We start from the raw sequence: 15,617 nt of genomic DNA, 5'->3' as shown, positions 1-15,617 counted from the left end.
ATCAATGTGTACAAGTATCTGAAGGGAGGGTGTCGAGAGGATGGGGCCAGACTCTTTTCAGTGGTGACGAGCGACAGGACGCGAGGCAATGGGCACAAACTGAAACACAGACACTTCCATCTTAACATGAGGAAAAACTTTTTCACTGTGAGGGTGACAGAGCACTGGAACAGGTTGCCCCGAGAGGTGGTGGAGTCTCCTTCTCTGGAGATATTCAAAATGCGCCTGGATGCAATCCTGTGCAATGTGCTCTAGGTGACCCTGCTTGAGCAGGGGGGTTGGACTAGATGATCTCCAGAGGTCCCTTCCAACCTCAGTGATTCTGTGATTCTGTGATTCTGTAACATTATGACTAACCTATTTTAGATGAAGGTGGTATTTTTAATGTACATAGTTACAATTAATTTTATAGACAAATGTAATTATATAAAGGCATAGGTTTACAATAAGTATGCTTTTTTCAAATCTAGAATGTGTAGATTGGAAAGTCATACTCACTGCAAAACGTGTTCATAAATTCATTGCAAAAATGTAAAATCTAGGCCAGGAGGGACCAATATGTTCATTTAACTTGTCTCCAGACACATTACAGTCTCTTTTGCACAAATAAATTATTTTAGGTATGACAGATATGTAATTATATTAGGCTAGTTTCAAAAGGAGACAGAAAAACATTTTTAGACAAAGAATTATTATAAGACTAGAAATAATGACAAGTTACAACTGAAGATTGATAAAGCTTCTGAAATTATTTCCAATTGACCTTTTTCTTGAACTGACTATATAATCAATTTTCAGGCTCTCTAGCAATTTCGATATTTTAACATCATCAGCAACAAAAATCTATAATATCAGCCTCATTTACAAGTGGTTGTTTTTTTCTTTCCAAATATTAGGATGAACAGGATAAATTGATGTTAGTGCAGAAACTTATCCTCTTAAAAATAAAGATTATAATTTGCAAAACCTCATATATGGTACAGCAACATTGGTGGTTATAGATTTAATGGCTGTTAGTGTTCTATAGGAAAAGCCATTATCTTAGAAACAATTCTGTGTCTATGTGTCTATCTACCCATTGTACATTTATAACATGTTATCAGTCCACAAAACGGAAAGTCAAAACATTTGTGTTGCACTGATCCTCTGCATTACTTTCCTAAATCATTTATACCATGGCTGCCCCACTACAGGAAGACTCTTGCTGTACTGAGGACCAAGGCAGCTATGACCAACGATAGTACAAGTAATATATTCGCATGTCAGAATGCCAGGGTCAAGGAAAGATAAAAATGAGAGGGGAGGACAAGAGCTTATACAAGATCCCAAGGATAGCACTCTGCTTCAATTGCCTCCTGACCCTCAGGTCACAGGGATTCATGTATCTAGAAGTGGAAAAATGATGCCAGTATGCAGACCTCTCCCACCTGAGGAACAGCCTAGGAAAAACTCCATTAAATTTTCTTTCAGAGTTCCTCCAGACTAAAACTTTCATGAAAGGAATGTTTTTCACTAAGCTGTTGTGAGACTTTTAATTAATTACAGTTCAATTCTGTTTCCATTAACTGCAAAGAAAACAGAATCAGCCCCTAATGTTATGGAAAGCTCTTTGAAAGCTTTGGGTGAAAGGAGTTACAGAAGTGCGAAATTGCACTTTTGTTCCCGAACAATGCACCTACTCCTGTAGCATCTTTCCCAGCTGATGTCATAACCCATTTTGTGACATCACAGTTGGTTGCCATGGAAAAAGTTTATGAAATCCTCATAGAAGATAATCACCTCATGCAGGGAAAAAGCAGCAGAAACAGATATATATTTAAACAATAAATGTATATTTATTTTTATGTCCTATGTTAGCAGAAAGAAAGAAGATAGGATTAATGATGTGTGAGCTGTGAGCAGATCTCTTTCTTCAGGGAAATTTCTCAGCATTTAAAATGAAGTACTAGTAAAGAGTCTGATCTTTGCAAAATTCTTTTATCGCCTATCATTTCTTGGGTTGATTGATTGTTTCGTTCTGTTACCATGGATTATTACCCATTATGCAGTTTTCATTACATATTTGTCTAAACCATCTTTAGCAAGCTGTGAAAGGATATGTAGACCTAGGTAAAAGAAATGAAACACCACCCTGATGACAGAAATGGGTAAATAACCAGTTAAATTATTAAACATACCCTTGCACCAGCAGGCCAGTTTTCTGCACGCACCAGTAAACTCACTTACAACCTCATGTTTTACCTCCAGATTCCTACATCTAAGAGCATACCAAAACACCAAATTATATCATGGGTTTACTTGTCAGATTTGCACAGTTCATCTAAACTATACTGCTTTCAAGAAAAACAAAATGAGCAAGTGAAACTCAGAAAGCAGGCTTCTCTAAACACACACAAAAATTCACTGAGAAAACCTCTGTGCTAAACACCAACTTGAGCAGGGTTTACTGGAGAACACAGCCTAAATTTTTACCTTTGCAACCACAAAGTAATTAAAAATAACATGCCCAAAGTAATTATAAACCTTCTCAGTAAGAAGGCTACAAATATTTCTGCTGTATTTCTTCACAATGAAAATTACTCTTAGCATTTTTCATTTATAAATCTCTCGTGTTTTTTTTACCATCATTTATGGTGTAACTTTCAGTAATGTATGGCAAATTATAGGACAACAGATTTATGTTCCAAATCTCCACACATTTCACATAATAATTCATAGTACTTCAATTTACATGTCAATAAGTCTGAACAAGCAAATGACTTAATTTTATCAAAATAAAAGACAATGCATAGTTTGTGAATTTAATCAAATTCTAATGAACAAATAAGTAAGAGAATAAGTAAATATCTGTAGATCATAAAGTGTTCACAGAAAAACTTTGAATACTTTAGTTTTTCTGCATTCTAATTTGAAATATTCATGCTGACTTTTGAGAAAGCAAAGAGCAGGATTGTTTTGGAGCAGAAACATAAATTCCACAATGTCCTACCTTCTAGTGAAGAAAGTTGCTGCTCAGCTTCCAAATACAACTGAGAAAAGATTGGCCTGGGAACTAAATTGTTTGAGCGGAGAGAGGCCTCAATAGAATTATGCAACACTTCTTCAAATCTCGTAGTCTTGAGCTGACCAGCGTAAGAATTTCCCATCTTCTCAAAAAAAGATAAGAAGGAAAAAAAAAACAGATTTCAATTTTAGTGCTCAGAATTCGGTCACTGCATGTTGATGTGAGAATACAACATTTCTCATGAAAGGGAGAAGCTTCATTGTCCACAAAGAAAGGCAAAGGAAAAGAACATTGACTGCAGCAGTCACGGAGCAGATCCTGCTGGTAAATTACAGGAAGTTATCTAAAAGTAACAGCTTTCTGTAATTCAGTAGAAAGGCAGCAAGCTTTGACACCTTCTTAAAGATGTGGCTAGAAATCTGCTTCTAGTAATTCCTTGTCTTATATAGCAATTGAGGAGAGGCATTTTCAATAGCCAGAAATCTCATCTGTAAAACAGCATTTTTGTTTCACATTACTTGAACAGGAAAAAAAAAAAAGGATTTTGGGGATAGCACAGTTTTGTGTATTTATCTCTGTATGGCCCATCATGCTGAAAACTCATGGCTAAAGCAGATATCTTTTAGAGGTGTTGTTTCATAAATAATATAGCATTGCTATAACTCACATCTTGTGAAAGATAATGGCTTTTTCCTTCCCACCTTAAACAATACTTTTTCCTGTAAGCAAGCGGTTTTTTCAGAATGAGACATATCCATTATCTATTTGATTTTCCAATTAATTATGAGGCTTTCATTGTTAGTGAAACTGCATAATTTACTCATTCTGTCACTGAGGAGTCAGTCTGATCCAGCTGAATATCCCCATAGTTTACTTCCCACGTACTTAACCGCCGCCTGCTTTCCACAGCGAATACAATGAACTGGTATAACCAAAAGCCATGTCAGCTTTCTTTTTCTATTACAAAGTAGCTCTTGCCCTGGGCCCCATGTCCTTTCCCTCCTCAAGTAACTGTGAATAGAAAGCATGAAACGCTTCCTGTTTGTAGCAGTAATTCCTAAACACTGAACAGCCCCTCCTCAGCACTGGATACTGCTTGGGAAATGAGCCTGTTGGGAAGCATCCTGTAGGAATCACTCAAGCAAAAGAAAAGCTACTTTGAACAAACTAAGCCACATACCACTCTTGACAGGAAAAGGAGTTTGAAAGGAACAACATACAAACTTGCCTAATGTGGATATCTTTTTATGACTTTACAAAGCATATTTTACATCTATAACATATCTTTGTATAATTTTGTGTATCTCATTAAGATTGGATACAGTATTAATGGAAGCAAAATAAGAATCAGAAAACAGTGCAGGTAGCATCTAAGAACATTATCTAGAGAAGAAACAGGCAATACTGACAAAACATCTAAGCATGTACACAAAAGGAAACACAAAATCATAAGGGGTAGCACTGATGAAATTAATAATGTATCAGTTTGCTGAAGGGTAAATGGGAAGCTGCGAAGCAGGTTAGCTACCTCCAGTGCTAACATGGAAGCGAAGATCCATCTTAATCCACTCTCAGAGCAGATGACAGTTACCTTTCCTTATTGATAAGAACACTCTCTGGATCTTCTTGCTTTGAACTATTTTAACTACTTCTTGACTTACACCAAACACAGCTGAAGACCATGGGGAAAGCCTGACATCAGTATTGTCCTTAGCAACATGGTTCTGTATGACTGTTCGTCACAGTCTTGAAATTCTGCGCTAAAGAGATAAATAAAAATACATGAACATGCTCTCAGCATGGTAACATTCAAAGGCACACCTTCAGGTATGGAAACAGCTTTCAGCTATCATCCATTTCACAAACTTTTTTACAGAGTCTACTTTATTCAAACACAGAGTCAAAACAAGAAAAAATGCAAAACATCCAAAAGCCTTTTTGCACTTTAAAAAAACACTGACGCAGGTTTCAGAGAATATCCAAAAACTTTGACTGAAGCGGCAAAAGCCTGCCTTACTCAGGGTTGGATTTTGCCTATTTTCAACAGGACCGTGCCAAGGAAACTGGTATACCTGATTACAAATTATGCACGGAATGGATGGATGGATGGATGGATGGATGGATGATTTTCAAACTTATTTACTTCTTGAAAAGCTTAATTAAAGCACATGAAAAATGTAAAGATTTTAAATTCATGTGAAATTTCTTTACTGAATTCATTATAAAGCTACTATTAATCAAGAGCAAGCCACATTTTGAGACAATTCAAAAGCATTATTACATACATATGCACCCACAACTGCTTTATGCAGTGAGGAATAAATAGAATAGACATACCATTTACTGGCAACTAACATACACCTCAGGATTTCTAGAGCCCACTGGTGGGCAAAACAGAAATCCTGCTTCTAACACTGAGTATTCCAGAAACCAGCATCATATAGTCTGACATGACATAACAAATAAGTAATCAGTGAAGACTGAGTTAGCTGTGCAAGGTGCAGATCCTCGAATCCTGTGCAACATAAGCATTTTTGTTTTTCCATTATAATGCTAATTTAATTACCTGAAAGGGTTTGTACAATGAAACAAAAATATACTTTCTGGATTTGTATACCGTGGTTAGCTTTTGTTTATGTATGATATCTGTGGGATCTTACAATCATACACCATTGAAATACCTTAGAAAACAACCTGGTCACAGTCATAAAATCAGGAACATGCATTGGGAGATGTGATGAATGTTTTAGAGCCATTTTACATTGTCAGACACCACTGGAACCAGAAAATGTGTATTGCAGGAGCTTTTTTGCCAGTGTCAGCCCTTGCCATTCAGATCCCCATTAATTCTCCCAGCTGCAGAAGAGATGACTTCTATCAAGCAAGAAAGGGAGAAGCTGTTTCTCACTAGTTCTAAGATGGTTGACATTCCCTCTTTTCTTTAAAGCTGCTCAGACTGTGCTACCTGAATTGTAAATTGCTGACTCCTTGGCACTAAGAAGCAAAGGCTTTGAGCCCTATTTTCCTGCCTCAATGAACTCAGCATTCCCAGCCCAGATTTATGTCTCTCTTGGATACAAGTGGGTGGCACAGGGTAAGGTTTCAAATGCTTGTGAAATTTCAAGCCATGAACATAGACAGTGACCAGATTTATTTAAAAAAAAAACAGTGCAACAGCAGGATAGCCCTCGACCTCAACTACAGATAAATCAAAGAGCACCTCCTTATCACACAGTCAGTTTCCATGGAGAGCATGCAGGGGAAAATACCATCCACTACAAAGGAAAAGAAGGAAGGCCTGGAAGAACTGCTTAAAACCATGATAAAAAGAAGAATTAAAACACACAGTACCTGAGAAACAATTAAAGATACAAATGAAGCAGCTCAGGGCAATGTAGTGGAAACTCATGGATAATGCTGCTAAACAGAGATGCCAAGCCCAGGCCTCCAAAAATGAGAGTAAAAGGTCTGTGTTAGTCTAAAGAGAACGGCCCTCAACTTCCCAACAAGGAGCAGTTAGGATCCCTGCTGGTAAACAGTGATTACATGATGAGGAAAAGCAGGGATCTGATTATGGGTTAACGTTTCTGTCTGTCAGAAATAGACTCAAATTCAAGTCCAACTGCATTTAGTCTCTCCTTACTCAGATTTTGAGGAAGAAGCAAACTACCTGCACTATTCTGCTGTGGTCCCGTACTGCAGCTGCTGTGATTTAGAAAAGGAGTTCAATCTCAGCTATGAGGAGAATACCTACCACAAGAGCCACAACGGCATATGGTCATGTTAACGCAAGGGGATTGCCAGAAGCAACAGGACATACAGTCCTGGTACCCAGAGAGGGGTGCTTGGGGAAAGCTCTTTTGGTTAACGGAAGAGTGTAACGCACTGCTGACTCTTCAGAGTAGTTGTCTGCAAGAAGGATCGTTACTGAGCATTAAGATTTTGTGAAGACTGAAGACCTAGCACAGCAACTCTGCACAAAAATTACCATACACCTAGGACAGATCATGTATCCTCAGGAAAGCCATGGACTTTAGAGCATGGAGCTTAACCCAAGGATTTTGGTAATTCCCATTGAAATAGACTGCTAAAGAAAGTCTGTCTTCAGCAGAAACTAAGAAAAATTCAAAGAATATATGAGGGCTCTGTTAAGAAAAGAAAGCTTGAAAAGTAGTCAAAGGATCTAAGTGTGAAATTAGGAAGCCATGGTTAACTACTTTAGTTGAGGGGTTTGAGAGGAAGAAGCAGGAAATATATCCCCAGCTTTTAAAGAGGATGTCCAAATAGCAAATTCAGTCTTACATAGGACTTGCAAATTATTACAGGAACAATTTTATCTTAATCTGTAAATTTTTTGCATTGTAATATTTCATTGGCATTACTTCAAGATATTAATCTTGTGTGATGAGAAGTATTCTGTGATAGAAAATGGAAAGTAATGTCATGATAGGGGCTATCAATAGCTGAAGCACTACTATTTTGTTTAATTTTAAATTCAGAATCCTAACTGTAATCATTTGCTCTTCTCAGACAACATGAATAAATTCTAGATTCCTGGGATATTTCTAGCTATTTTAGATATTTACAATACGGAAGCTGTTCAGCTGTTTTGCTGTTCAGCAAAACTGAGCATAGCAATGGATACATTTTCTCAGTTTGAGCAGCCAGCTTTGATACTTTTGAAATGGACTAATAGAATAATTTCTACCATTATCATTTTTTTAGGGAAGAATGGTAAGAGGTGTCCAAGCCCACTATTATTCCAAAGTAATTTGACACCACTATGTCCCATTTCAGTCACGAGGCAGTTCTTCACTTGTATAAAATGAGGTTATCAGTTTGTTTGTATAAATTATGGGCTTAAGTATCTAAAAGATTATGTATTAAAATTTGAATGAGAAGAGAAGGCATTCTATACTGCAGGTTAATATTTTTTTCACAGTCCAGTGTTGGACAAGTTGTTAGTATGTTCTTTGTGCTCTCCGAACCTGAGTTAGATCAATCTAGCAACATTCAAAGTCCATCAATATTTCTAAAGTTAGGAAAAATCCCTAATAATCTTTGAAAAATATATTTAAAATAACAATCTGATTAAGTTATGGTATACAAGAAATCCGAGGGCAGAGACTTGTATTTAAATGTATATAAAAAAGAAAAGTACATATGGAGACAAAAGAAAACTGATCCCCTCCAATGGTCTTGATAAACAGTATAAGAACTTCTGTATGGATTAAATTCAGCCAAAAGGCTATGTAATCATAGCTTGTTGGCTAGACAACATAGACAGAGAAGATTTTGGAAATGACTTGCGTTTTATTCTTTTATTTCTGTAAAGCTGTCTCTGAATATCGTCACTGCTTTCTTAATCTTTGTATTTGTAAGAATAAACTACTTTGTAGCTTCTACATTAACATTGTCTAGTGTAAAGGTGATGTTGTGTGGTAAACCCATTCCCATGGTTTATATCAGAGACTTAATTCAGGGGAACTAAAAGATTCTTTAACTGCTAATCATCCCCCTCCCAAAGACTCAGCAGTATCCAAGACACAGCAGAATGCTTCCTTACTAAGACTCACAGCCTGTTTTAGGAGCAAGTAACACACAGTTTACATCTTCACAAATAAATAAAATGGGCTAGAGACCATTCTATGTTCCTGAGGCCCACAGGCCACATCCATAATATTATAATGGATAGCCTCATATGGGAGCCTAATAGCCTCAAAAAAAGGTGCCAAAATGCCATTCAAAATGCCTTGGGAGAAAAAAGGGCAAAGAAGAGAGATGGTATGATATAATACTGAAATATGGGAAACATTTAAAACATACTTTTTTCATTTGAGATCACTTCCAGACCAATTTTTTTATTATTTTTATGATTTTCATTAAAATTTTCAAAAAGGGTTTGACTTTTTGCTGTTAGTCTTACCCAGAATGAAAAATTTTGACACTTCAAAAGTTGCTGAGAAATAAAAGGATGACCCTCTGCTTAGCTCAGCTCTATAGCGCTAATAAAATTAGTATCAGTAGTCATTTATAAATCTGCTGGTTGAAATCCACTTCCCTAGTGAAGCAATTTGTTCCACAGGAATAAAGCTGTCAAGTCATTTAAAAGTCTATATTCAATTTGTGTTTCACATATGAATAAGGTTATAGCAGTTCACTAGGCCACATTTGGCCATTACATTTTAAAAGCAACATTAAAGCTTTAACTTCAACCACAGCTGTCTCCGCCAGGAATTCCAGCTCCTTTTCTGTTACCAGATCTTAGAACTCATATATCTCCTGTTAAATTATATTAGAAATGTTATCTACAAACCAGATCAAATTAAACTTAATGGTTTCCTAATAATGCCATTTTGGAAAGTAGTTCATGATTAAACACAGACACTCTGATTAAGGTTGATGACAGGTCATAGACAACATAATCCTACCATCTCTATACAGCCAAGAACAATTCTGCTACTGTTTCCATATACTGCAAGAAGACTACTCAGATCTCTACCACTGCTCTCTTTTCCTTTTGCTCTTGCTTTTAATTTTCATCTCACACCTTATTTTGATTTGGAAAATTAGCGTGGCTGTAGTCACAGGATTTCTCCTGCACTAATAGCGAGACGATTTCCTCCACTGCCTCATGTTTCCAAGCAACAGGTTCTTGGAACGAGAGTTCAGATTGAGAGAGGCCAAGCTTTCAAGTGCACTAGGAAGACAAGCTCAGAAGTGGGAAGTAATCACCATGCTTTTGGGCAACTTTAGATTCCAAATCAAATTGCTTTTATTGTAATCACTGAAATCAGTTCTCTCACTCACTTCATAAGTAAATAATGAGATGTGTTTCTTATCAGGAGGTTGCTGCAGAGACTAATACAGACACCTTTGCAATGAAATGAAATATATGTAATTTTCCCCATCTACTGAAAAATCAAGCCCATTTGTTAACTGCCCTCTGTGCCCTTGGAAAAATTCCCACAGATCCATATCAAAGGAATGAAAAACAGATTTGATGAAGTAAATGTTCAACAATCTCAGTAAAAACACTATTAAAAAGTTACTGTTTTTTTTTCTTCAAATAAACAGTAATTCCAACTATTTAATGAATAACCCTTAACATGTAATTATTTCACAACCATTTTTGGCCATTGGGAAGTGAAACTTCAGATAAAACCAAATATTTTCTTTTTTTGATGTAATTTTTCAACTGTAAAACAACTAGCACTACTTTTGAGGAGAAAGTGTTCATTTTTCAATGAAAAGCCTGTAATTCCTGTGAGGAATAGTAGCAAAAAGAACAAATGATTATTTTCTACAGGTAATGGAAAAAAAAACTTCCAGACTATCTCTACAAGAACAAAAAAAAGTATTTTAAATTTCTCAAGCAAATTCAACTTCAGTTTGAACCAACACATAAAGCTCAACTAAGTTCAAAGCAATCTAACTTGCCATAAACCCATTAAAAGATATAGCTATGTATTAGGTTTGGAGATCTGGGCTAAGGTATGTTGGCAATTTAGTGAGAAGGAATCTAAGCTGTGACAGCCCACATTGTAGTTTTCTGGGGAAACAGAAAACTCCAATTGCAACCAGATTCCTTTAATTATCTAAGGATGAAAGGTTGCTTTGATTTTAAGACATAGTTTAGTCTGTCTTTAAGAATACAGAAAACTTCAGCTTCCTTTGCCTTAAAATGTTCATGCTTACAATCAAATCAGAGTTGAATTTTTGTGAAAATTTTAAAATAATGATTTGTTTAAAAATGGTAGTCTATCTATTTTAGCTTATCTTAATATAGAAGAAACAATGCCAGACAAAGTTCAAATTGGTCATAATAAAAAGTCCTCGCTGAAGCTGTACTTCCTGTTGCTAATCAAATTTCAAGAGAATCGTAATCACAATCAATGTTGGGATCAGATGCCTCATAAACATGCATATCAGCAAAAAGAATTGGGGAGAAAACTTAACTGGACTTTTCAGAGGTAACTGAAAATCTATTATTAGCTTGTTTCTTAATTATATTTTTCACTGGAAATCTATTTTCAGCCTAAATGATAACATTGATTTTCATTTACTTGCTTTTTTGGTTTAGGGTGTGCCTTCTTTCCACAGTCAATCATACATGTCATTCCTTAATACCCTGCAAATTGGGCTAAGGAGCCATTTCTTGAAAAGTACATGTGGAGCTGGGTGATAGTCCGGCATTGTAATAATACAGCAGACTAAGCCTAATATATGATATGGCAATAAATACATTTAGGCAATGGCACTGCATCCTGTAAATGCTTTCACATGCCTCTCTGCAGGAAACAATGTATTCTGATGTAGATTTCTTTGATTTTCCTGCAAGATCTCATAAACTTTGCAGGTGTTACTGGAGAGAAAATCCCTTATCAGCAGTTTCCCCTGTAGTTCAACTGCTACACTTTACTATTTCTCCAGCCCAGAATCCTGACCCTACAGCTGGTCAGGCAGCTCTGCCTTGGCTCCCATTCGGCTTTTGTGTGTTGCTTTGATCGGTTCCTGGCTTTGGATGAAAGCAATTCTTTTAGAGACCACCTTCAAACTCTCTTAAAAAAAAGAATTACATACATAAAACCAATTGAGCTTGTTAAGCAGCAGGAAGAAGCCAAGTAGAGGGAGGAGAAAGGGAGGGAAGGGGGTGCCACAAATCAACACGAGGAAATGATGATCAAAGTGGCAAGTGGAAAATTAGTAAAAAATGTTCCCTAAGTTGTACAGGTGTAGGTCATTCTCTTTCCCAGCTCCGTAAGTGCAAAGGCTTTGTCTCTATTACTTGGGAGAGAGATACAACTCTCTTTTCAAGAATCCTCTCACACATCTGCTCTGCACCTTTGTGTACAGCCAACTTGAGATCTTAATAAAGCAGTAGGAAGGAGACTGGCAAGCCAGAAAGAAAGGGATTATCCAGAAATGCATGTTTTTCAGAGGAAATTTTTAAGAAATCACCACATTATATTACTGTTTCTTCAGGTTACTGGTGCTAGAGACCAGTTTTGGGAATCTCTTCAGAATCCAAGAGCTATTACACAGAAGGTAATTCTAAACTGATTGTAAAGGTTAGCTTTTGAGCCATCCTCAAAACCTGACTTTTCTCTTTCCTTAATATAAGCCTACCCCTCTAGACTGATTCATGGAGGCAGTGCAGCAGCTGTCCATGGGGCAGCCACATGCACACAAGGAGAGTAGGATGTGTAGCTTAAAGACATTTTGGAGCCTGCTCTTTCAGAGCAGCAGAGGCATAGCCAGATGGTCTCTGTGGTTGCTCTCCATGGATATCCATGGACTGCACAGGTTCAGAGGCGTTAGCTCATTCACAGAGAAGGCCCTGATTCAAAGAGAGATTCTCACTAATTTCTTCTGACAGAGCCTACTATGCTAAAACTTGATCATATTTTCTATATAACGAACAAAGAGCAGACAAAAATACAGTGGGAGCAGTCTAAAATATTTTCTTACTATCTTGGACTAAACTGCTGTGGAATTATAACAAAGGATAGCAAATACATCTCTAGATACTTTTATTTCATTGAAGAATAAAACTCAGCATCAAGGTATTCACTCAGTCAGGAGATCTGTTCCATATGTATTATACTTTGAAAATAAATTAAATAAGAAAAAATCTATAAACATAAATATGCAACCATGAAGCCTGAAACAAGCAATTTTAGTTAAAGAACCAGTATAAAGCTCAAATTTCACCCATTTAAAGAAATGAATTTAACATAATTTGAGATCTGGGATCTGAGCTATCATTTTATGGTTTTAAAAATTAAAGTTTTCTGTATTTTATAAAATATCTCAAAGTTTCCCTGAGAGAAGATCACTCACCCCAAAAAGAGCAAGTGACCAACTATACAGAAGTTACACAAAATGCAGACAAATGCACATACTTAAAACATGAAAATTAGTTATTAAAAAATGTCTCTCAGTTAAAGAATTGGACAGTAACTAATATAAGGCAGTGTGAGAACCTGTACCTGATACATTAATATTTTCATTAAACATAACAATATTTTTCAGCAAGGAATCCTACTTATATAACAAAAAATATACTGTACCGTATTGAAAGCACATGCTCCTCAATTACATCCAGTAAGTCACAGCTAAAGTTTCACATTTTGATTGTACTGCTGGGCATCTTACACCTGTGGTAACTGCTAGTGATCATATCTTTATGGAGATTTCCTTCTTTTGATTGAGAAGGGTCTGCTGCTGGCGGAATTGGTTAGGACACTTAAGGCTCCTGAGTCAGCACTGTTCGCAACTGAACAACTCAGTCAGGTCGCCGTGACATGAACACTCTCCTGGCACAGTAGAACACAGGAAGGTTTCAAAGCTATCTGTTCTGCAGCTACAGCAAAAACAAAGTAATAAGACCACAGTATTACCTGGCAAGCTGTTCTCTAATTTGTGTGCCTGCTATAGTAGATGATAAATGGTATGACTTTATGTCTTATTAGTACAGAAGTGTTGTGCTGGGTCATGATGCTCCTGGTCGGGTACATATCAATCTATCAGTCTGAAGCATTATTAATGTCAACAGTTTTGTTGCTGGTTTTTGGAAGGATTGAAAGTGGGGCTTTTTTTTAAGAAATAGGAGAGTTCTTTTGCATTATACAGGTAACAAAATAAATAAAGCATAAGGTGTATACTTTGAGTACTTTATTTTGCTAACAGAAGGGAAGATTAACAGAACAGAAATTAGATATGCAGCAACATTAGCATTGTGCTGGCATACTATTCATGTATCTTCTGTATAAAAAGAATAGGAAATCAAAACTATCTGAGAGTTTATGTTCAATATGCTGGCTGGATACACAAAGACCAAAAATCTATTATACCATATATAAAGAAACACTGCATCTTTTAAATATACAGCTATAGTACATGCACAGGGAAGGTTTATTTCTGGAAAATATATATTTCTCAAACACTTCCTTAAGTCACAGATTGCAGCATATCATTTCAGATGATGAAAGAAACTGTTTTGAAAATTGAATTTTCTTTTTCCTATGGCTTCGAGTCATGAAACATTCATATATGTACTTGTTCTTAAATTTAATCAAATATCAATGAAATCAGTAAAATTAAGCAAATATCTAAGGGCTTGGTTGAATTACGGTTCTATATAAACTTTGTATGCACGATGCACTGAACTATGAAAACAGATTATTTATTTTCATTTGTTTTCTTTTCAGCCTGAATATAGCTCTGTGCTCAGAGTGCGGTTTCATGACTGGCTCAAGCTGCTCTAAACTTATGTTATGGCTGAAAAGGGATGTCTCTCACTCTTGGCCATATATTTCCTCTCTGTTGTTCAGTGGCATGGATCAGACCAATCTGGTAGAAAACTAGTCATTTCTGTAGGGTTATGTTCAGCTATATCAGCTTCCTCATCTAGCTCCACATATAGTACATGAACACTAATACATGCAAAAGAAAAGGCCCAGATGGGCTATGGATGATGGTGGGAGAACTTTTTTTCCAGAGGCAATATAAAAATACTTTAAATAACAATATTTAAAACATAAAACTGCACACTCAGATTGTCCTTCTGTAACATAAAGAGGAAGGAAATATTTGAATTTTAAGGCCCATGTGAGGAACCCCTTGGAAACTTAGGTGACTTAGCATTTTCACTTAAAAAAAATTTCACATTAATTTAAACAAAAATGGAAAACTTTCATTGTTTATTTGGTATTTTAAAATTATATACTCTAAAATTAGATTTTAGACACAAGCAAAGTATGAAGGATTGTGAAAAGGAAACTGTATAAAGGTAATAAGATGATCTGGCAAAGCAGCGAGTATGTTTTTCTACCACTATGGAAGTGAACTGGAAGCTTGAGAATTATTCCATACTTACACCAAATATGTGAGACTTCAGTTATGCCATTTTCAAGCAGAGTACCAAGTCATTCAGGTGAGAAACACAGACATCACTCTCTGGTTTGCTATTAGCAATGTACAGTTGCGTACCATAAGCATATTAGGCTGAAATGATGACACTTAGAAGTCTGTGTTGATATCCAAAGTTTAGAGAAACCCAAAACAAAAACAAACACTGAAAGAAATACATGTGTATGTGTGTGCATGTATGCGATTTTTGAAAGAATCACTTCTAATAATTTACCAGGTCAACAATGCAAGCCAGAAAATTCACATTTAAAAGAGGTATAACCTGACTGATATGTGCCAAACATACCTGCCCAGCAACTGCAGTACATTCATGAACTAAATGTCTTTATGATGCTGTGTTGGATGCTGTCTGCAATGACATCTAGGATGCTGTACTGCCTGTTTCTAACTTTACTTTAGGGTTGGGAAGCATGACACCGATCTTAAAGAAGATCAGTAGAGGGTAGGTCCACAGAAAAAAATGTTAACCTGATGTTCAGTGGTGGAATGAAGAAAGTAAAAGGGACCTGTCTGCTTCAGATATAGGCATGCAGCAGGAGTTCTGAAGGAGGAAGAGGAAGGACAAGCAGGCATAGAAGAGCCTATTGCATTTGATTAGTACCCAGACCAGGAATGTTAGTGCCCAAAGCCAGGCAAATTGTTTGATTAATACCCGGAATGCCAGGAATGGGTGATGGGC

The 15,617-nt window shown here is 36.4% G+C and overlaps 1 protein-coding gene across 1 annotated transcript in view; it reads right to left on the bottom strand.

Annotated features, from left to right (window-relative positions):
- Nucleotides 1–4,635, bottom strand: part of GREB1 (growth regulating estrogen receptor binding 1) — a 65,621-nt gene extending 60,986 nt beyond the window's left edge. The window contains exons 1-2 of the mRNA XM_013955040.2: nt 4,596–4,635; nt 2,990–3,146 (exon numbers count right to left, since the gene is read on the bottom strand). Coding sequence (XP_013810494.1) covers nt 2,990–3,146 — 157 coding nt within the window. The 5' untranslated portion in view covers nt 4,596–4,635. The remainder of the gene's footprint in view (nt 1–2,989; nt 3,147–4,595) is intronic.
- Nucleotides 4,636–15,617: the final 10,982 nt, after the last annotated feature.

This window comes from Apteryx mantelli, chromosome 3 (genome assembly GCF_036417845.1).
Source record: "Apteryx mantelli isolate bAptMan1 chromosome 3, bAptMan1.hap1, whole genome shotgun sequence".
Lineage (NCBI taxonomy): Eukaryota > Metazoa > Chordata > Aves > Apterygiformes > Apterygidae > Apteryx > Apteryx mantelli.
Note: the sequence above shows the minus strand (reverse complement) of the source record. Positions and strands in the feature narration are given on the sequence as shown.